General features: G+C 43.3%; 1 protein-coding gene across 2 annotated transcripts; it reads right to left on the bottom strand.

The window, feature by feature from the left end:
* Positions 1-5467: 5467 nt before the first annotated feature.
* Positions 5468-22167, bottom strand: SLC38A2 (solute carrier family 38 member 2). Of its 2 annotated transcripts, XM_075059145.1 has the most exons (16): positions 21858-22162; positions 21067-21269; positions 20722-20803; positions 20490-20605; positions 17300-17373; positions 17110-17202; positions 16830-16911; positions 13645-13727; positions 12573-12631; positions 12294-12443; positions 11430-11509; positions 11227-11327; positions 10729-10853; positions 9832-9976; positions 9617-9714; positions 5468-8874 (listed from the first exon to the last, which is right to left on the bottom strand). In XM_075059145.1, exons 2-16 carry the CDS (start codon positions 21183-21185, stop codon positions 8776-8778), a joined length of 1506 nt encoding a protein of 501 aa, XP_074915246.1. In that variant the 5' UTR covers positions 21186-21269; positions 21858-22162; the 3' UTR covers positions 5468-8775. The 2 variants fall into 2 exon arrangements, with proteins under 2 accessions (XP_074915246.1, XP_074915245.1); XM_075059144.1 differs by having other exon boundaries at positions 9617-9976; positions 21858-22167.
* Positions 22168-23385: the final 1218 nt, after the last annotated feature.

The following is a 23385-nucleotide window of genomic DNA, read 5'->3' as shown; positions in this document are numbered from 1 at the left end:
AAAAGTACAATATGCAAGAGGAATTTGGAAAATCCTGGACCTTTCTGGGATCAAGAAAGATAAAGTAGGTGTGGGAGCCAATATTGGTTCTTGTCTGCTTTACTGGAAGAAGGACTTGTGGGCTTCACTTCCCCATTTGACCTTTTATTGTCTTTCCAGGTAAGTCCAAGTAGATTGAAGAGCTCTTGTGCCCTCTGTATTGGGTTTGCGTGACAAGGTTTTGGTAGCGGGGGGGCTACAGGGGTGGCTTCTGTGAGAAGCTGCTGGAAGCTTCCCCATGTCTGACAGAGCCAATGCCAGCCGGCTCCAAGAAGGACCCGCTGCTGGCCAAGGCCAAGCCCATCTGCGATCGTGGTAGCGCCACTGGGAGAACAGATTTAAGGGGGGGAAAAAGTTGCAGCAGGCACAGAAACTGCAGCTAGAGAGAAGAGTGAGAACATGTAAGAGGAACAGCCCTGCAGACCCCCAGGTCAGTGCAGAAGGAGGGGGAGGAGATGCTCCAGGTGCCGGAGCAGAGATTCCCCTGCAGCCCGTGGGGAAGACCCTGGTGAGGCAGGCTGTCCCCCTGCAGCCCAGGGAGGTCCACGGGGGAGCAGATCTCCACCTGCAGCCCGGGGAGGACCCCACGCCGGAGCAGGTGGATTCCCGAAGGAGGCTGGGACCCCGTGGGAAGCCCACGCTGGAGCAGACTCCTGGCAGGACCTGCGGATCTGTGGAGAGAGGAGCCCACGCTGGAGCAGGTTTTCTGGCAGGACTTGTGACCTCGTGGGGGACCCACGCTGGAGCAGTCTGTGCCTGAAGGACTGCAGCCCAGGGAAGGGACCCACACTGGAGCAGTTCGTGATGAACTGCAGCCTGTGGGAAGGACCTACATTGGAGAAGTTCATGAAGGACTGTCTCCTGTGGGAGGGACCCCATGGTGGAGCAGGGGACAAGTGAGGAGTCCTCCCCCTGAGGAGGAAGGAGCAGCAGAGACAACGTGTGATGAGCTGACCCCAACCCCCATTCCCTGTCCCCCTGCGCTGCTGGGGGGGCTAGGTAGAGAATCTGGGAGTGAAGTTGTGCCTGGGAAAGAAGGGAGAGGTGGGGGGGAAGATGTTTTGAGATTTGGTTTTATTTCTCATTACCCTACTCTGGTTGATTGGCAATAAGTTAATTTTCCCCAGGTTGAGTCTGTTTTGCCTGTGACAGTAATTGGTTGAGTGATCTCTCCTGTCCTTATCTCGACCCACAAGCCTTTTGTTATATTTTCTCTCCCCTGTCCAGCTGTGGAGCGGGAGTGATCGAGCGGCTTTGGTGGGCACCTGGTGTCCAGCCAGGGTCAACCCACTGCACCCACAGTTCCCAGTGTGCGCACACAGACACAGACATACGCAGTCCCGTCCCCCCCCCCCCGAGTCATCCCAAACCGTGATCTGACACCAAGCATGACTCATTTACTTCAAAAGGCTTCCTGGGACACCTGTGATTTTAATAATCTGATTAGAAGAACTTAAGTCTTATTTGTGCTCAGAAATGTCATCTTTGCAGCTAGGCAAGAGACCCGCCTGATCTTTGGGAAGAGGGCAAGAGCCAAAATCCTGCACAAGCGGGAAGCCCCTCCGAGCTGGGCGACGGCAGGAGGCTACGGATGGTCTCCCACGGGCGGTCGATCGGCGTTGGTGCAGATTTCATCATTTCCTGCAGTCTCGATCTCTGCCGGTGGGCCGGCACAAGCAGCGGGCTCGCTGCTTCTGGTGCTGCTCCCCAGCAGGAAATACCTGCACCCGGTGCCGGTCTCTGGTGACTCTTCGGCAGCTTCTCGTGACAGCTCCGTTTCCGGCGGCTGAGTATTCTTAGGGACTTCCTCACTCCTCCCCCAGAAAAACTCATCGGAAACCCCTCATGTGCCATTTTCATTTGGAGTCCAGCAACCCTTGCGGAGCGACGGTTTCACAGCTGATGCTTCCCTGATGGTGGCAAAAGCACCATGCAAATATTTTAGCAGCGGCTATTTTCAGACCTGAAGGTCTCTCTTCTGGTGGCTGCCGTTTGCTGACAGACACGGCACGAAACTTTCTTCATGCTTCGTGGCCGCTCTCCGTGTTTCCGCAAAGTCGTGGCTCTGCCATGGCTTTTTTGACCTCGGTTCCGTTTTCCTCGGCCGTTACGCTGGGACGTGCTCCCCATGTCCTGCCCGCGGTGGAAGCGCCTGCCCGTCACCGGTTTTATCCATCACCCAAGTCCTCAGCAGGGATTCGAGCCGGGCCACCAGGTCACCCCACCGCAGGCAGGTTGAGGTGCCCCCAGCTCCCAGCCCACGTGAGACTTGTCTGTTTGTCCGTCCTGTGTAGCAACCTGGGCCCCAGCCCCGAGATAATGCTCTACCAGCACATTAAATCATTTTGCCGAGGCGGGCAGGAAGGAGCAATATCGGCTGTTTGCAAACTGGTATTTATTTTAACAAAATGTAGACGCGTGGTTGACCACGTCAGCCCCGGCCCAGTAACTCCTGAGCATTTGGGAATACTCGCAGCACCTCACTTGGCTCCATTTAATTTCGCTGCAATCTGAGCTGTTTGGAGATGATGCGAAGAAGATTTTTAAAGATCACCAAAAAGCTAGTTATGTAAGCTACACTTCCTTTCCAAGACCCATACTGAATTTCTACATTATTGTTAGTAACTGTCCAACACATATTACCTATCAATTTATGTTCTCCAATTGGAAAACCTTTTTTTTCCCCTTTTAATATATCTAAATAATAATGAAAATAAAAAATAGCACTTTTTTCAATTTAGATAACATTTTCAAACATGGTTGATGATGCCACCTGTTACTGGGATCACCTGACTGTTCTCTTACTGGCATACATTTCTGTTCTTTTAAACGTTACCGAGCTTCAGATGTTTCTCCTGACACTTTCCATTACGAGTAATTGCAGCAGGGTGGTCTTTTTGTGCATCCCTGTGGAAAAACAATCAGCAGCCTAAATGATTTGGCCCATTGGAGAGTAAAATCAGGGAAAAGAGGATGTTTTCCCGTAGTAAAATAATGAATCATTTTTCCTGGGAAAAGTTGCGCCTCCCGTTCTCTACAGCAGGGCTTCCCACTCGGCCAAAGGCTGGAAGGGCAAGAGGTGCCTGAGTGTGGAAGTGGGTTTCTCTGGGCTGCCGAAGGAGTCCACGTGGGACTGCTGGAATGCTGGGACGGGAAGGATGGCCAAAGAACAAGAAAATACGCCTTGTAGTTAGAGGGAAGGCTGTGAGGAGACCGGCTGGGCAGAGACTAGGGAAATCAAAGGAAGATATTTCTAGCTGTGCTGGGGTAAAGTGACTGCGGAAGGGTGGGAGCTGGACTCGGGCAGGCGTGGGGTTGCGAAGGTAGTAGATGAGGGGAGAAGGTGGCTCGCAAGAGGAGCTGGGAGAGGTGGTGTTGCTGGGGAGCTGGCAAACTGGGACCGGGGTCAGAGCAAGAGCGGCGGAGCTGACGAGGAGTCGCCTTATGACGGCTGAAAGTGAGAAGACAGAAGGAAATGCGCGCGAAGGCAGGTGGGGTTCAGACCGTCACGCTCACGAGACTGAAACCAGAAAGGTGGAGGAAGCGGGCGCTGGGCACATCTGTGCTGGAGATGGGGTGGCACGTCCACATTCCCAGAAGGACGGGACCCGGGGCTTCCTCGCAGCATCTCAGCTCCTGGCGCAGAAACTCGGGCATACGCCAAGCCGCCCCTCTGCTCTGTTTCTGCAAGAAAGGAAACCTGGGCACACAGACCAAATGGGAGCTGCGCTGTCCTGCAAACAGGTACACGAGCTAAGCCTTGGGGCATGGCCTGATGCGATCCAGCTGCTGCGTGAACACTTGGGGGTGAGGTGCCTAGGCACGACCGCGGGACAGAGCAGACTTGGCAAGGCCGGGAGGGAAGAAAGAGGTGAAAACTTCAGGGGAACCAGAAGAAAAAAAATAAAGAAGTCATCTCTCCCTTGCAGAGGCCTCACGAGATTCCTAAATCTCAGCATTGTGAATGAACCCTAAGTGACAGCTGATCCCTCTTCTGGAGAAAAGGCCTTGGGGTGGGTGAAGAGGTTCCAAGCACAGGATTTTAGACACTGTCACACAACGTGATTTCTGTTTCTTTTTTTTTTTTTTATCATTGCACCGTCTCATTCATCACAGCAGATGAGCCAGCTCTTGGGAGGAATCAGTAGTGTGTAGAAAAGACTACTTCACATATTATTTAGGTCGATGGCAATGCCTGATTGCAGAGAGGTGCGCTTAATTGTTCAACTAGTCAAGCAGTGTTCTAGGTCAAGGGCTTCTCTATTGCTATGAAATTCCTGTGTGATGGTAGGCAAATTGTAAGAATGAGCATTTCCAGACACGCTCACCCTTTCCAAGTGGCTACCTTGATGCCTAGGGTTCTTGTTTCAAGAATGATGATCACCCAAAACCTGTTTGCAGTTATGCTTCAGATGCATGTAAGCAAATGGTGAAATACAAAATAAGCAAGCGCAGGACATTAAATTGCAGACTCAAATGTATGGCTGCTTCACAGTGCTGCCTCTCCACACTTCAAGTCCCCAGAGGCACAGACAGATTAACACCTTCTTACAGGCCTGCAACATTGTGCAACTGAATAATCATTTGTGTTTCGCAAAGATGATGTTAAAATGAGAACCAGAGAGAAATGGGGACATTCATACCTCATCAGGATGGGCTTTGGACTTTGAGCAAATACATCAACACCGTGAACACACAGAAAATGTGATTAAAAAAAAAAAAAAACAGCTGCTCAGTGGGGGTTCCAATGAAAAATACTATGCAATCGTGTAATTAAAGCAACCTTAATTGAGGCATTTCCTAATTTCAGGGTACTTAACTATGCCTCTTTAATATTCCTTTCATATAGTGTTTTGTTGTATACATCACACACATAGTTACACCTCCACTGTCTCTCACACCCAATTCTTAGTATTTGGGAAAAGACACAGATTCATATGAATTGACACAGATTTCTGGAGCACAAAGAACAGATATGCTGCACTTGGTTTGTATCCAATTGCTAAAATACAGGTGAAACAGACACATTGGTTTTGAAAATTTTTAAGAAGCAGTTATTCTTCTCCTGGAGATTCAGTTGCAGGAAAATGGCACAGGATTTTGGCAAGACTCACTCATTTATTACACTTACACAAGATCTAACACATTGTGTCTTGTCTCCAGGTATGCCCGTACTGCAAAAAAATGACATAATACAGGTTCCTCGCAGAATTTAATCTCTCATTTTCTTTAGTGTCCAGACTTGTTCTGTTTACTCTTGTGGTGTCATAAATTGTGGACTTAGTCGTATGCCATTTTTCCTTTTTTTCCTCCCCTTCCTGAAAAGTGCTTATAAGTAAGTTAAACATGCATGAAATTAAAGATACACTTTTAATATCGTCTTTAAAGAAAACCCTTCAAATGCCTCCTCCCAAAAAAACACCACAACTTTTCTTAGGATTATCTATTTATTTATTTCAGTTAAAACATACAATGTTTCATTGAAACTGTGTTGCACTCCCTGCCAACAACTGGAGCTAGAGTGTTGGCCTCTAACCATACAGTGGATATTTACATATGTACACAGATGTACCGTAGGATGCCTGAATTTGGTGGCCTAACAAATATGTTAGACCGTAGAAGTTGTTAAGTTGCTGCATTCAGGAAATTGTAACATCCATGGTAAATTTGAGGAAAAGTATACATGAACCTGAACGATGCTTTTTATGGACCCAAGTGACTCCTGTGTTTACTGCAACATATACATTTGTAATAAATACAATCTTAGTGTTTTCTTACACATCTTAGGTGTGACACATTTCTTCCATTCTTGTAAGCATTATCTTTTGTTGTAAAAGAATCTTTCCTTTGACGGTTGTTAATACAGATGTACAACATGGACAACTCCTTGAAATGATGTAACAATCAGTAATGAGAGAGGAATATATACATAAGTCCCGGTTTCCAAACCTACATTATATACATTATACTTACAGTATATACACACATACAATTTATGTACATAGACTATCATAAATATTGAAAAATAGGTTTAGTTTTAATGGATTAATGTTTTATAAATAACATGTTACATTTATGACTGAAATATCATGGAAGACAGTAATGTCTAACTGAGGTGACAAAAGAGTGGTTTAATACTGAAGCTGCTCTTTTGGGTGGTTTGTCATGTAGGTAGCTTTAAGCAGACAGGTTTTTTTAAAAAAACCAACAACCCATAATTAAATAAATCGTATGTTGGAAATCAACCCAGCCAAGTGGAACTCAACTGTTGCAGGTGGAGAGCCAGTCACCAAATAATGTAACACATAATGTAAAATCTTGAAACTGCTACATTCAGAGAATTAAGTGACATGTATGATACATTATGAGGTGTCATCACAAAAACTTTCCTCCTCTCTGGCTGCTGAGAAGGACTGTGTAGTCACTTCTCATTTACACCTCCTTCCACTTCTCCGGTTACTGAGAGAAAGGAGGCTATTTCTCACTTTCTTTCTTTCTTTTTAAATGCTGGCAAGGGAAGCGCTTCATCCCTTATGTGCTACAAATGGCTCAAAGGTAGACAACATTTTAATCCTCTTCCACCTTTCTACGTTTGTGGAGAGGAAGAAGAAAAGCTGCCAAAGTACTGAGGAGGCACACGCTCAGCACTTCTGTGGAGATCAGGTAACATGGGGTAGTTAGCCATGGATGTACAGTACCTGAGGCAGAGAAGTACCTAAGGAGCGTTCGTCAGTGCTGACTCCAGGATCGTTAATTGCCAGTTGAGTACCACCAAACTAATAATACAAACAACAAAAGAGGAATCTAACTTCTCATTACAGTTTTACACTACAGACTTAGTGACCAGTACTTACAGTCATGCAGAAGTATCGATACAAAATACCTGCAATTTTTTTCATAGATTTTAAATGGCTGGGCAGAGACTGACATTATCTGCCAAACAGTGACTATCCTTTAGATTTGTTCCTGATTAATTCTACAAGAGCAAAAAAGTCTCAGGCACTGTTTAATCAACGGATTACAGGCCCTTACTCGTTCCCTCTGACACAACGACTGAGTGGAACTTTGTAAATCAGATTTTAAAAGCGCCATGTCAGATGAAGACAATTGACCACATTGCCATGATTATTTCATTAATAATCTCTGTCTAGGCTTTTGTACCCAATAATTGGGGTGTTTGAGAACCTCTTATAAGCCAAGTACGCTGTTATACAAGTGTTATTTCTCTTCAACCTGGGATAAGAATGAAAGAGTAAACATGCACTAGAAACAAAACAGCTAATCACAACCATACAGCACCTGTTTCATAGCTAGCTAGCTAGGGCTCATAAGAAACTTACCTATTTCTGAAGCAAACAAGTATGAGATGACTATCCAGCCTATGAGGTTATCTTTAATACTACTATACAGTATAAATTGGAAGAGGAATCCCAGTTGCGTATGCGAAGAGAGTTTGTACCAAGCATGAAATACTGGTGCAGTTATTTTGTGGATTTGACTCAGAAACAGAATAGTCAAGTAATTCAAAATCCAATAACGGATGAGTAATTTGAGAAATACTGTACAGTTTTTGAATATTATACAACTAGTAAACTACATTAGGACCTTTTTGTTTTCCTACAGCCTGTTTCAAGATAGATTGGACAGAAAAAAAAAACCCAACAAACATTGCTACAACTGACAATGGACCTTATTAATAAAGAGAACTCCAGGAGGGAGTTTTATATTAATGGCCTCATATGCTCCCATGCCATTCAGTTTATATCTACAACAGGAAAAAACACAAAAAGCAAAAACCCCCAAACCCTGTTTTACTCAATTGCACTATTGAGTACCTCAAGAAGGGAAATGTCAACGCCATCTTTACGATTTCTATATTAACTACATTTTTCTCAAACGTACCCGTTCTAAAGGGTGTGGTTTTTTTAAAGCTTGAAATTTTGAGTTTCCACACCATTTTTGGGAACTAAGGTAACTGTAGTTACTTAAATAAGCTGACAACTGATTTTCAGGATTATTTTCACTCTACTTCGAACTAAGTGAATTTCATGGGAAGAATTTGTAATTAGAGAATTTTGACTTGAATTGGTTCATTTTCTGTTTTGGTCATTAGAAGTATTTTTTAAAATAAAATTTCTTCTAATTATGCCTCTACTGAAAGGCAAACTAGATTTAATTTAGGACACCGATTAAATATTTTTTTGAGCTCTTCTACATTATTCTTTCATTCTTTTTAGAAAAACTTTTCTTAAAGTCAAAATAGTGCTTTTGAGGTCCATAAGAATTTTTGGTACAAAAAATAATAGTGTTTCTCTCTCTCTCTCTCTCTCTCTCTCTCATTGGTTATTTAAACACTTTGCTGTAAATTAAAGAGTTATTTCTCACATCAAATGGTTCCATTAGGCACATTCAAGTAAAATAACAAAATATCCAAGTAACAATGATGAAAGCCAAACATGGCTTGATAAAAGTCTACAGAGAGTTCTGTCCATTCTCTGGAATGGAATAAAGTTGTCACTTCCTTCAGCCAGACACTCAGGTGGTTTGATGTTAATATCCACTTCCATCATGCAGAATAGTTTCTTAAAGACAGAGTTCAGGTATTCTACAATCAGAAGAACCATCAGCAAAGAATCTGCATTTTAAAGGAAGCTGAATAGCTCATTTTCGTTCTCAGTAGGTATCTGAGTGAACACTGGCATTTGAAGTGGAGTATTAGAGATTAAACCAGGACAGTTAATGGCCATCAGATGCAACATTCTGGGTCCAGTCTAGAATAATCAGTGTCATACACCCAGTCATCACAAGTATACCGCTTAGAAAGAAGAACGCAGCCTGAAAAAGAGAAAACATAAAAGAAGTATTTCAGACTCTGCTATTACAGCCATAGTCATGCCCACTTATGGCACAAATGCTGTTGCTCATGGAGGACAAAGGAAAAGAGACAAGAGATCACAGTAAACAGTAAGGAGCTAGGCATCTTTCTCATACCTGGGATCCCTTTTCAAATAAAAAAGTACATTTATTTTCAGTATAGCAGACCTCACCCTCACCTGAGGGAAGTTAATGTAGCTGCTGATACCAGTCAGGCTCTGCCACTGTACTGACTTGATTCTGACTCAGTATGTCTCAGATTTGATTCAGGGTCAGTACATCTAAGATCAGTAAGAGCACCAACATCAGTCGGGATGTCCCAAATGATCGGTGGAGGTCAGCTTTTATGGGCTAAATTATGTAAGTAGGTCTTGAAAGAAAATTTAAAGGAGAACGACAAGACGTTTTTAGTATAGCTCTAAAGGGTAATCTGTTGAAATCTGGTTCTTATCAGCAACAGAATGACTCAGCTATTGTTGAGATTGGGGGCTGGGGGGGTGAGAGAAGTCACCGAAGTGAACTGAGCCTTGTGATGGTTATCTCCTCAGTTTTGAGTACCTGTGCAACTCCCACAACATTAAATGCCAGTTCACTGACTACCTTCCCCAGGCATTCGGAATTCCTAAATTCTGAAGAAGGAAACTAAAGTTCTTGCTCTGAATTAGTAAGCAAGCGTAACTATTACATATCTGTCTACACATACCCCAATCTTTTGCACTGACTTCATTGGCTCCTTTTTGACTAATTTGATATAGAAGGCAGAAGGAAGTATAAAGATCAGCATGGCAGCCGCAGATGCACCTGTATTGAAAAAGCACAGAAATAAATATTCATAAACAGGTAAACATAATTTAATCAGATCAGAACTGCATTTTCTGAGATTTGAAAGACTACTTGAACTGATGTGAAAATGCTTACCAATGAAGCCAAAGATGTCTCGAATAGTAGGGACAAAGATAACAAGCACATTGGTAAATGCCAGAAGAGCAACTGTAATGGAACAGTGACGCCACCATCTAAACTCCTTCCCTGCCCACAACAGCTGGGTAATGGAACTGCGGATCTTTTGAAGAGTAGGAGAAAAAAAAAAAAAACAAAACCAAAAAGACAGTTTAGCCTTCATTATGGAAGTCAGTGACTGTCACCTGAATCAGACCTTCCTTCTGAAAGTATTTTAACTTAATTTTCCCGAACACTTCAGATTTTAATAGAAGTTGAAGACAGGCATGAAAGTAGGTTTTTTGTTGTTTTTTTTTTTTAATATTTACTCCCTACACTTGAGAGGCAGCTCTGTGTTTCTGTTTTGTTTCTCTTTTCAGTGATTTAGATTCTCAAAGCACAGCCAGTAGTGGAGAAAAAACAAGGAAAAACATCTGTACTGAGGAAAAATAAATCCCAGGGGTTTCTGTAACATCTAAGGATGTTGCTGAACAACATACACCTAAATGGCCAGAATTCGTGTTCACAATGTACTTACAAAAACACACCGAGTTTTGTAAGCTTATAATACAATAGTGCAAGTACTTTTATAAAGGGGCAATCTGTTCCACCTCCCCAATCAAACCATACCAGCAAAACAATATAAATGAACGTATTTGTATCTACTGCTTTATAAATGTTGCCTATTTCTTTAATTTATTTTAATTCACAGTATAGAGATATTTCATCAAGCTTATTAGAACAAATATCCTTTTTTGGTTAAGAGAAAGATTATATAAACTAATAAAGGGGAGTTGCCAAATCAGTAAATGACTGCAGCAGGACAGGTGATGAAAATAAAAAATGGTAGTAAGGTTAAAAAAATTAATTACTTACTGGGAAAATAACGACAGGTACAGTAAGGGTTACAGCCATAAGTACAGCGAGACGCACAATAAGAAGAAGAACATCAGCACCCAGATAAGCAGAGTAGGTATGAAGCAGTTCTGGTTCAACCCTTCCTATAAAGAAAACAGTATTTTAATTAGATGTAGTTGACATACTTCTCAAACAGCCACTTCTGCTCTAAATCCTTAACGAATTTTACTGTTATAGCAATACGAATTGAAAGCCTCAACAGCTCCTGTAAGCACATCTACAGAGGGGTAACTTGAAGGCACTGAATCTGTTTTAATCCAGCTTTAATCCTGTGCCTTGGGCCTAATTCTACTACTGATCTCCTTTTGGGTGTGCACTTATAAAAGCATTAACAAAACCCCCAGCAAACAGTGTATATTTAGAACCCATAGTAAATGCTTGCTTGTTCTATCTTAAAAGTAATAACGTGAATTTTGCAGAATTCATTTAAAAGAAAGCAGAGAAGGCAATATTCACCATAAAATGTCAGGTATCCAAAGAGAGCAGCCAATAAATACATGAGGAACATGGCAAAAAAAGATACATAGGACACATTCATCATTCTTTTACGGCTTCGGCTGTAAGAAAGAGAAAAAGAAACATTTTTAGCAATGAGAACCTACTGTTTTATACTACTTCTGTTTCTTTAGTGAAATTACAGACGCACATCTAACATTTACCTCTTCAGTTCTTCATAGATAGGAAGAATTGCAGGATGGCAGACAAAAGAAAATGTTAAGATTGGGACAGCATAGACGGTCTGAAAAACAAAAGTATCTTTCTTAAGTATCTCAACAGACATTAGAAATTTAGTTTTAAAAAACTCATCAGTAGATTTTTGAGTTTTGACTTAGCTATCAGTTTAGTTTTTGATAAAGACTAGCTATTCTTTACAACTGAAACTTTGGCAAAAATTAAAACAAGTTCGTATTTTCTTAGACCCAGTCCCTGAGGTACCAGATACTGTCAAATCCCACTGAAGTCCTTGCTGAGCTGAATGTATTTCCATTCAGAATTATGTTCTGCATCTCATAGTCTTAAAGCCATTATAGCCTGATCTTGGTATTGGCTGTTACATACTTCTTCCCCACGAGCAGGCATTCACCACTGTAATTGGGAGCATTCATGAGAGTGAAGACTTTGTGATGGGGAACTTAATGTATGCTAGGGTTTGGCATAGACATTTCCCATTCGTGTGCTTTTACTATTTCCTTCATCTTCTTCTGCAATCTACTTTTTAAAATGCTTTACTAACTTACTTGAGAAAGCTTGAGAAATGCTGTGCTGAAGAATGAGAGATGCGTTTATTGCCATTCATCTCAGGCAGGCACCTCAAGCTCCTCTAATTTCTGTGTATTTGGAGTGTGGAAACACGCAGTCTACAGGAGGTAAATAGTGCCTAACTCTCCTGGAACAGAAAGTCTTAGCACATCCCAAGTTTACACCTGGGCAATTACTTGAAGGAAAAATGACCTAATTTATCTGCTACGTACTTAGTCTCTCTTAGTTATTTTCAACAGCAAGTCTGATTTTCAGTCAGTTACCTGTGAATTGAAGATGAAATATTTTGGCTTGCACACATCATCACTTGTTATGTTTTCTTTTACCAAAGATGCCAGTGTCACATTTATTAATGTTGCGTTCATGATGTCACTGTCCATAGGACAAGGAATCTGAAACATCTTCCAAATTACCTAGAAACAAAGCCGTGTATTTATTGTTACTTTGACTAGTGCAATATGCGAAACTTTTCAGAAACTGTGTTTAATTTCACTTTGAAATGCAGTTTTACAAGCACTGGAAATCTACAAGATTATACTTACAACAATCAGAAAGAAGACCATGCAAAGTAAGGAAAAGCCACTGGTATAGCCCAAATATCCTGTGTTCAAGAAAGACAAAAAAATCTAAGGTACAGTAAACAGAAACACCATTCAAGTCATAACATTATGACAAAATACATTCTGTCAGTGATCTCTTTAGATTGCCATTTTCTTAGTGTTACATAGAACAAGTTAATTATTCATTGACTCTCCGCTAATCTCAACCCAGATCTGAAAGTTCTCAAACACATATTAGGGTCTGTACAGTGAGTCTGTAACATTAAATTTTATAACTTACAAAAAAACCCCAACCCACAACAAAAAACACCCATCAACAACTATGTGAATTGCTTACTATATACTAAGAACGACTCTAGGATTAATTCTAATAGAATGCACTATGAGATAACAGCCTTTTCCTTCTGTTTTTATTGATTCACTTAATTTGTAGAAAGTAGTAACTTGAGAAAGTAATTCACATTGAGACTCTCAGTTAGTAAGGTTCCGCTACAGGATTCTCTGAACAAATAGTGTGCAAACTGAATTGTTGACGTATATCACTGAATTATAGCCATTTCAGATAAAGCATCTGGTATGAATATTCTGCTACTGCTTGGGATCTAAAATGAAAAAGGTGAATTCTATTTACATTGCAAAGACAATTTAACTGTCCAGGTCTAGCATCCCTATTCTTTTGAGACTGTTATACAATATTATACTACTTCACTACTGACCAAAGTAGGTCAAACTTTGTGATAAGAACACAAACAGAAAGTTACCATTGAGCCTTGTTCTAAAGCTACCCTATCTATTGTCCTTTCATTTCCCACAAACACATCTGTTACTTAAGATGCTTGGATGTCTGGATCTTTTTCTTGTCCTTTTAAAATTTTTTTTATTTTTATTTTTTAAGTAGACTGACAGCAATTACCTAAACAGTGATTAATCCCAAGAGACAAGTTTGGAGACAGTTGTTAATTCACATAGTACTTCAAGACTCAAACATTGTATCAACCTATTTCCCCACAATATTTTCAATGCATTTTTATTTTGATTGTACTCCATTGCTTACCTAAATTTTTCAGTAAGGACAGGGGAAGAATGAGGATGACAGACACCAGCAGCACTAAATAGTCGCCGTTAAGATACCATTCTCTGAAGAAAAAAGTTAATATTTGTAAGTAATCAAAGTATTTAAAAATTATGACATTTGCAGTTTAGCCTTCACTCTTATCTTCTCCTACAACATATGGCTTCTTCAAAAAGTGTAGTACCTGATGTCACAAAGGATTAGCAACTCACTATATGGACCTAAAGCCCTACAACACCTTCTTATCTCACCCCAAACCTGCATTGTGCCTTTCCTTTAGTGTCCTTTTCTAAAATTAATATGCATCTGGAAGTCAGAAGACAGGAAAGTAAATGACTGGTCGGAAAAGACGTCAACTGGGATCAATCATGGAAAAAATAGTAATTTGCTTAAATGCTGGTTCCCAACTCTCCAGATGTATTAGAATACTGCAGGGCCCCAGCAGGGTGGTGATCCACTTTTAATGGAAATAAAATTCTGTTGGGTGCCCTGCGGGAGTTAAAGAAAAACAGGTGAGGGCTGGAGTTAAGGCAGTAGCTCAAGCCCACTGGCTGAGAAAACTCCAACAAGCACTGGGAGTCTCTTGGAGGCACGTTTAGTCCCTTTCAGTAGGGAATCTATGACAAGAACCTTAGAATTTTTTTTCCTTCAGATCATTTTTTCCATTTCTTCCATAAGAAGCAGCAGCTATTTTTTGACAAAACATTTGGAGTGTTAGAAGATTAACATCTTCCTTTGAAACACAGAAAAACGAAGTTAGCTCTGTGTAAACAGAATATAATTTCACTGAACTAATAGAAAAACTGACCTTGAGTATTTAATCGTGGCAGGGTAACTGCTTTCTTCATCTGTCCTACAGGATCATCCTATATGCTTTAAGCAATTAAAGTAACACTGAGCATTTATTCACAAATATTAATACTTCATATCCCATTATGGTATCATCTAACAGTATTTATTTTAAAATGGACTGTATACTATTTAGGTAAACAAATTAAAACTAATGACCTAATTGGAAATTTGTACACTCACACTCAATTGCTGAATTGCAAGCCTAAATATGGTAGTGGAAATATGAAATAACTTTAACAGACTTGCTCTGGATTTATGTAGTAAATGCAAAAACAATTTGTTCATCTCTTTCCCCAGTTTTATCTGGGATAACTAAATGTAAAAAAACATATTTCAAAAAGTTCAGATGTGTACGACATTAACGTCATGTACCTTTTGTTGTCTTTTTTTTTTTTTTTTGAATGTAGTAGTCTTGTGGTATATTTAAAAGAAATCACAGCACAGGGATTCTTTGCATTTGATACAGTTATAAGAATGCATACCATTATTGTGTATGCCCCACGTGGAGGCCATCAGGACTTTCACACCAAGGACTTGAAAGTTTTTCTGTGCTGAAGAGTAAAGAATGGGATTGCACAGCTTTAAAATACAGCCGAGTATTTTAAAAATTGCTAAATGAATTTTAATAATGGAGCTAGTATTTGTAATATTGTCGCAGAATTTCAGAATATCTCCTACAGTAAGCATTATTTTGGGACATTTAAACAGGTAAGTGCTTACATTTTAGACACCAGGCTGCCAGAGTGGAATCCATGCCAATGGTAGCCACCCAGACTCCCCTAAGCAATGCATGGAGAGAGTCAGTTAAATGGGGTCCACAATTGCCGGAGCACTGAGAAAAGATTTACTTTAAATCAGTGTAGAGCTACCTAGTACCAGCCAACAAGAAAACATTTAAGATACAAATCTCAATTTCTTAATTTTGTCTGCTAGTTTTGCAGAGCAGCAGCTGAATCCAGTGAGATTCACAGCCTTTAACTTTCCCTCTTGAACTGCAGTCGATTTTGAATTCTTTTCTGAAGACGGGACAGTTAAAAATACTTGCCTCCAAGCCCCCTCGTAAGTCCCTGGAGCAGCCAGTACTTTCTTAAGAAGTAGAAAACAGGGACTTGAATTCAGCCAAAGGAGGGAAATGAACCTTCCCAGCAAAGGATTTGTAAACATTACACTAGTAAGTAAATGGGGTGGGTACATTCTTTGAGTACATTAAAAAAAAAAAAAAGAGAGAAGAAAAAAAAAAAAAAAGATGGCTAGCACTGTTGTCATGACAATATCTATCAGCAAGCTGTATGAACACCACCACATGGCTTGAACCCCTTGGGGAACACAGGCAGAAAAATGCCTACCTTCTGAACTCAGGCTTAGGTGCAAGTTGGAGTCTTGAGCTGCTCAGCCCTCTCAAGACTGGGACACTTCAGGACAAGGCACAGAAGTACAACTCTGAAGAGTGAGATTTATAGCACTTAACTCTATCCATCTGAAGTCAGGCATCTTGTTTAGATAGCTGTTTTTACACACCCTCTCAATACAGAGTGATATGATAAATTGTTCTTTGGAGATGCCCAAAACAGGTGTCTAAGCCAGGTGCACTGAACTGACCACTACAGGGGACCACCTTTCTCCACTGATTTATACAAAGACCAAAGTAATGATAAGCTCAAAATCTAACTTTCAGACGGTATGGTTAGATGAAATGAACCCTACCCAAGGCACCCACTTTCAAAGCCAAGCAGGAAAGCCACTATGGAGTCAAGATGTCTCCAGGGCTAAATGGCAATGTGCCCACCATTTTAGTCTTGGGCATATAAACTCTGTCTTATCTCAATGTTTAGTCCCCATGTCTTTTTGAGAACCGTTCCTTAAGACATTCATTACATAACTGCACCTTAGTCTTATATTTAATTACTTCCCACAATATTAACACTAAAAAACCAAAATATTTAGTCCAAACCAGTTGGAATGCAGTAAGAAAAAAAAGAAAAAACAAAAACCAAAACCAAACCAACCATAACCACATTTACCTTTCCTTATCAAGAGTATGTACTGACTGGTACATACATTAACACTTACCTGATGTTCTTTAGAGAACTGCTTTCTGTAATATGATGCGATACCTGTATTTTTCTACCCTTTTTCCAGGACAGGCTGGATCTAAATGAAGTGGAGCACTCAGGGGAAGGGCAAACTTACTGTATCTCTGTCTGAGTAAGAAGCTACCCTATGGTGTACCGAACGTGGTCTTCATATAAAAATATATACAGTCTCCGTATTTGTTTCTCCTAATAGTTTCTCTGATGAGGAGTTCTAACACCTACCCTGTGGTCTCTTCGATGTTCATAAATGTCTTGATGACCAATGGTAACTCATATTTCACTATGAAGAGGTAGCTTGACATAGCTGTAGGTGAATAACATCATAGATCATTACAAATATAGAATATGCCACAAGATGCAAGAATCACATAACATGTTTCATAACTTCACTTGAACACAAGCAGTTAATGAACACATGTTGTGTGAAAAAAAAAAAGTCTCCAAGAATAAGTAGGGAACAATTACTATTGACAGCGCAGACATTTTAAGATCTTGTCCTCACCTCCAATGTTCTGCATTGTAATTGATCCAGACGCAGCAAGTTTTCCAGCCATACCAAATGCCTTCATTCCTAACTGTTCATACAATAAAGATCCTAAAAAAACCCAAAAGAATCCATTGGAAGGGTGTGTTTCACAAAGATACCATATGAAACAAATACCATATATTTGTAAAATAGTAATTTGCCATACCTCCTTCATTGGCAGTCTTCAAAAGCAGATGCACTGAATACAAAGAAAATATTGAGACAAACAGCAGGAGTATCCTGGGGGGGGAAAACATGCAAATTTTTAATAGCCATAAATGACTTATTGTAACCTTATTAAACAAAGGCGGCTCAAACGTAAAAATTAATCATATTAAAATATTATCTGGGAAAAACCTGTAGATTCTAAGGCCAGCTAAAAGCATTCTGAAAACCCAATTAATGCCTAGTTTAGAAAGGATTTTATACTAAAATGCATTTCAGAGGCACAGAGAGACATTCTAGTGTAGGATTAAACAACACTTCTATTCACTGGAAAGTGGCGTAAGCACTGACAAGTGTCAGTCCATTATAACTGGCTACATTTGATATGAATAGCTCAACAAAGTATCAATAGGAATGGTTTTGTATCCTTGCAAGAAACTATTTCTCCTGCCTTCCTATCCTTGTTCAACAGTGTGTCATGCATCTATTGAACATCCAGTTGTGACTAACTGTAGCTAAAGTGAAGATTATCTCTTGGTCTTAAACAAATCAGCTTTTCAGCTTAAACCTGTGTCATGTCTTTTTTTATGTGAAGATGAAACTGCAAAAGCCTTAAAAAATTGACTGAATGAACAGACGTATCGAGAGCTGTGTCTTCAAACAGAAATATGTATTTATTGTCATTAAAAAAAAAAAAGATGACAACTTTCTTTGTTCAAAAGTTACTCTTCATGTGTGCTTACATGGGAATTACTAGTGGCTTGTTTATCTTCCCCACAGGTTTTACACGCAAGATATATGTTATTTCCAGAAGCACATTTGCAACATCTAAAATTCGGATCTCTCAACTGCAATTCTCTCCCACAGCAAATGCACTTCCTGGAGTGGCACGCTAGGGGGGACTTCCCAGACTGCTGAAGAACACAGTGGAAAATTACAGTACATTAAAAAAAAAAAAAGCCCTGTCCTTTCTTATACCCATACAAGCATTCTGCTTTACAGGAAAGCTAAGAATCAGCACATCTGCTCAAAAATGGCAAGCTCCATTTAGAGTTCCCAGAGCACTCTTTACAATTCCTTTTGTGCCATTTTTAATGTTGGCAAAATTGGAAAACACAGCACAAAGAACTGGAAACAAGAACATCTGAGAAAAGCTTCGCAGATCCATACAAGGAATGCAGGAAACGTGTTACGGTGCCAATTCGACACCAACACATGCACACAAGCAGACCTCTTATTTCTGACAGGTAGAGAGGAATTAACCAGGATTTAATTTAGCCATCAACTTAGAAACAGCACAGCGAGACGTGCAAGGGTTACATTTCATTAAGACAGCACAGATCCTGGACCCCTCAGTCCTAACCTTGAATGGCTGCTTACAGTGTTGACAAGATCAGTCAGCAAACTCATCTCGAAGCTCAGTTTCTGGCTTCCAGACCGTATCATTCATTTATTTAGTGCTGACACAAGTGACAAGTCACAGCACTGACACAAGTGACTCCACACAGTCTTCGAAGAATTTAGTGCCTTAATCGACTGCATCTGGAACCTAGTTATTAAAGCATGTCTGTAATGCCCTCAGTGTCATCATAAATCCTCAGTATCATCAGCAATTGACTGCTTTCCTGCCTTGGAACTATACAAACTACACTAAGTTTCGAAAGGTAGCAAGCTAGTTTATCTTTGGATCAGTATGAAGGCAAATAGATCTGAATGCAGTATCTGGAAATGAAAGGTGACTAAACGGTCTCAGCACCCAACTGTTAAATTGACAGTTTTGAACATTTTTTTCTTCAGAAAAAAAGGACCCCCATTATATGCAAATCTCTTCAAATATATAACCTTAAATTCTTTTTTTCCCCTCTCCTCAGAGACGTTCCAATGTGCATGACGCTGATTATCTTATGGGTGCTGCAGAACATCTTTAGAGCATGAGTGGTGTGTAGAGAGAGAGGAAGCATCTCTCTCTCTTCCGAATTCATGCTGCTAAGTTGTTCATTCAGTTTAGCATCATCTAAGTAAGTGGAAGTCTTAACAAATCACCATATATTTAAAATAAAATGCTTTAGATCAAATCTTTACACATTGGTAATTTCCTCAGGAAACGGACAGCACCTTGATATACTGTCAAGTGTCTGGAAGTAAATCTGACCTACAACCTTCTGGCAATCTGGCAACAGAGCAAGGCAAATTTCAAACTAAACGTTACTCTCCACTTGCTCTTGAACATTCAGCATGTTTATCCATTTCCAGGATAAAAATGCAAAGTTCCTTTAAACACATCCGTGGCTTCCCATTGGCACTCAGTCACTGATACTACATGTTGTGTGAGCTGAACTGCCTCCAATATATGAAAAATGTACTTTCCCAAGACACTTAGGAGCACCGTACACAATTGTTTCCTCATGCCATTTCCAATTACATTACTGGAGTCTTGTCTTATACCTGAAAGATTTTGCCAATATGGACATACCAATGAAGATATGCCGGTTATTCCACATCCCTCCCTTGCAGGGAGACACCGATTTTTGTAGGTGTAGCTGAAACTGGCTCCCTGAATTGAGTAAAAGCATAGCAGTAAAAATGATTTCTTTCTTGGTGTAAGTACATCGCACCTCTATAGGCACAACTATGTCAGCTGAGGAAAAGGAGACTGCGTCCCTGATCGTTAGGACTGGGCCACAGAAATTTTTAAGAGTAGACATGACCAGACTTGCAAGAGACAAATAAACCAATTCCCTTCTGCCTATGTTTTTCTTCTAACTCTCTAGAGCCTGATCCCGTAACTTTTTGCGCAATTAGGACTTCCACTAATTGAAAAGTTTCTCTTGTCACTCTGAAGGAAAAAGCTAATACAGACTTCAGTCTGTTCAGTAGCACCTCTCTCTTTCCCTTGGAAAATGGGAAGTCTATCAGTTATTCATGGAGAAACTGCAGCTAAGTAGAGGAAAATTCACCGTAAAATGTTTTGTGTGTTGCAGCACTTGCAATGAATCTGTTTAATGATTGCAAGTCCTTCTGACTGTATCACAACCTCTTAATTCAAAACAAGCCATGAATCCCAAAATGCAATTCTGCACCTACGGCAATGACTACGTACTTTGTAAAGGTCATATTCTGACATCAAGTATTTTTCCATTATTAATTACAGAGCAGAAAGGTTGTTTTTTGATGAACCAAAAGATACTTACACAAAAAGAGCAATTCCAGTGTTAGCCATGGCATAAGAAAGACCAAGGATGCCACTACCCACAATAGCATTGCTCAGATTAAATACTGACATTCCAAAGGAAGTAGTACCCGGATGCTGAGAAAAGGGAGATAGGTAATAATTAATAGAAAGTTATTACTTATTTCAGAATTAAAGCAAACATAAATTTGGCATTTTTTTTGGTTTTTGAAAGGTCATTGCTATGTACTTACATACTGAGTCTCATATTTCTTCTTTCCAAGATTGGAGTCGAGCAAGAAATTTTGGTTTTCTGGATCGATATCCGCATAGTGGCTGGAAAAAAAAAAAAAAATCGCATCATCAGTGACTATCGCGGGCGGCTCGCCTATTCGCCTCCCAACCCGCTTCGAGGGGAAGCGAACGAGAAAAACCACCCGAGTGCCCCCCAAAAGAAGAACGCCGCGCCCCCGCCACCCTCCCCAGCGCACACAGCTGACGCCCGCAGTCACCTCCGCGCTTCTCCTTGACGCCTGTCAACACCGGACCCGAGGCGGCGGCGTTTTCGACACCCCCCTCCCCAACTCTCTGCGCCTCACCTCTTCATGGCAGCCGGCTTGGTGGGGTAGGGGTAGCTGAAGTCGTTGCTGTTGGAGCTGTAGCTGCTGCTGTCCTCGTCGGGGGAGATGTTGAACTTGCCCATCTCGGCGCTGCTCATGGTGTCGACGAGGAGGAGGAGGAGGAGGAAGCCGGGGGCTCGGCGGACCCGCTCTTTTGTCCTTGGCGGCGGGGCTGGCCGCGCCTGCGGAGGTGGGAGGCGACGTCAGTTGCCGCAGCGGGCGCCGCGGCCCGTCACGTGGCCCACCCGCCCGCGGGGCTCGGCGGCCCCCGCCCGAGTGGAAAAGTACCAGGCGCGGCGGGGCGGGGGGCGCGCGGGCAGACAAAGGTGACAGACCCCGCGGCGGGGGGGGGGGGGGCGGGCGACGGTACCGGCGGCGGCGGCCACCGGGCTGAGGTAACGGCACCGCCCCCCCCCCCCCCCCCCGATAGCGGAGACTGATGCAACACCGATGGGCGATTGTCACATTGGCCACCTCTCTGTTTACCTTGCCCCCCCCCCCCCTTCCCCCAATCCCGCCGGTGACATCCCGGCGGCGTTTCCAATGGGAAAATGGAAATCGGTCGCGGGACCGCACCGCACCCGCTTGGGTTTTGGGTTTTTTTTTTTTTCCACCTTTTTGGGATGCTGCCGGCAAACCGAGGTGGCGGCGGTGGTGGTGGTGGGAGGGGGGCCGCCGCCAGACAAAGGCGCGGAGGAGCGGAGCCCCGCTGCTGCGCCCCAAAACTCGCCCCGTGGCCGCCGGCGGCCGCGTGAAGAGCCGCGCCGTACCTTCTCCGCGGGAGCCTGGACGCGAGGTGTCCTCCCGAAGCCTCGGAACGGGGAGACGCTCCTCTCCGCTGCTGCTTCTCGCAAGGGGAATAAAACCCTGAGCTACAAAACGCCGGGGAAAACAACCACCCTGAATAAATAAAGGTAGGGAAAAAAAAAACAAAAAAACACCCCAAAACACAAAAACAAACAAACAAACAAAAATCACTGAAGAAAAGCCAGCGGTGTAAAAGGGGAAGAAAATATCGCCTCGGCGCTGGTCGCTCCCGCTCTGACGGCCCCCTCGGGGCGCCGCCGCTCTTCAGGCAGGAATGCGGGCGCGTCATCGCGGAGGGGCGCGGCGCTCGCCCGCCGCCGCGCCGCCCCCCGCCCTGCCCGGCTGACCCCCTGCCGCCGCCGGGGCGGGAGGAGCCGGGGGGGTGTGTGTGTGTGTGGAGTGTGGGGGGGGGTGTCAGTCGGGGTTTCGCTGCCGGGGCTTGTCAGGAGCGCTCCCTGAAGGTGCCAGCATCCGCAGCCCGGACCGCAGCAGCGGGTAACAACCCCAGCGAGGTTTCCAGTTCCCGCCTCGTTTGCCAGCCTGCGGCGCGGTGCCGGGGCTCCCGCTCCGGCGTTTCCCGGTAGCTGGGTGAACGACGGGGTGTTTGTGTGGTGTTGGCGTGAGGTGCCGGCGACCCACAGCTCCGCGCTGGAGTCGTTTGGTGTTTTTAGTACGGGAGCGGAGCCGCGGTAACACGTGCAAGACCCGGGGGGGCAGACGAAAAGGATCCCTGAGCCTTCCCTGAGGGGAAGCGATGCGGAATGACGGCCTCCCCCTAGTGATGCGACGCAGGATAAACCCCACTTCAGGGAAAAGAGGGAGCGGGGGGGTGTGGTGGTGTGTGGGGAATTAACAACCTGCTTCCTTTTCCTCAGAATCTTAATTTTTGAGGGCTTTGGTGCTCGATCCCCTGTGGAAGGGGGCAGCGGGGCTTTGGGGTTCGCCCCAAGCCCCTCACACACACGCAGCGAGTTGGCGGCTCAGCGAGGCACCGTTCGCCCGCTGTTTCTTGAGGGAGGGTGGGTGGGTGATCGGTCGAAGCTCGACCCCGGCCGCGCTTCTCCCCGCGGCAGCAGCCTCGAGTATGGCGGAGGTGAGACGGCAGCGACTCGGCACCCTTCGAGGGGCAGCGAAGCCCCTCACCCGCCACCGGACCCCGGCTTAAGCGGGGCGGGGGACGACACACAGCGAGCTTCCCCTGAGGCGAAGACGGCGCGGGCAGGCGGCGGCAGCCCTAACGGTTAACGCCGCAGAACGTTCTCGAAGGCGCCGCCGCCATTGCGGGGTTGGGGAAAAGGAGGGGGGAGCGAGTGGGGGAGGGGGAAAGGGAGAAGGGGCGGAGCCCGGCGAGGGCACGCGCAGGAGGTGCGGAGCCGAAAATTTTCCATCACTGCAGTTCTCCCCCCGCCCCCAACCGCCGCGGTGACGTCACGCCCTCCCCCCCCCCCGCTCCTTCTTCCCGCCTAGTTCTCCGCAGCCCGGGCCGGCGTG

This window comes from Buteo buteo, chromosome 28 (assembly GCF_964188355.1).
Source record: "Buteo buteo chromosome 28, bButBut1.hap1.1, whole genome shotgun sequence".
In the NCBI taxonomy this organism is placed as follows: Eukaryota; Metazoa; Chordata; class Aves; order Accipitriformes; family Accipitridae; genus Buteo; species Buteo buteo.
This window is presented reverse-complemented; position numbering and strand designations above follow the sequence as displayed.

What these genes read in the sequence shown, in the direction of transcription:
- SLC38A2 (XM_075059144.1), bottom strand. Translation starts at nt 21,185, where the DNA reads ATGAGCAGCGCCGAGATGGGCAAGTTCAACATCTCCCCCGACGAGGAC. An exon ending in ATTTCATCTTCAATTCACAG is followed by an intron (nt 11,510 to 12,293) that starts GTAACTGACTGA and finishes TTTGTTTTTCAG; the next exon opens with ACCGTCTATGCTGTCCCAAT. An exon ending in TGGATACCTGACATTTTATG is followed by an intron (nt 10,854 to 11,226) that starts GTGAATATTGCC and finishes TTTTCTTTATAG; the next exon opens with GAAGGGTTGAACCAGAACTG.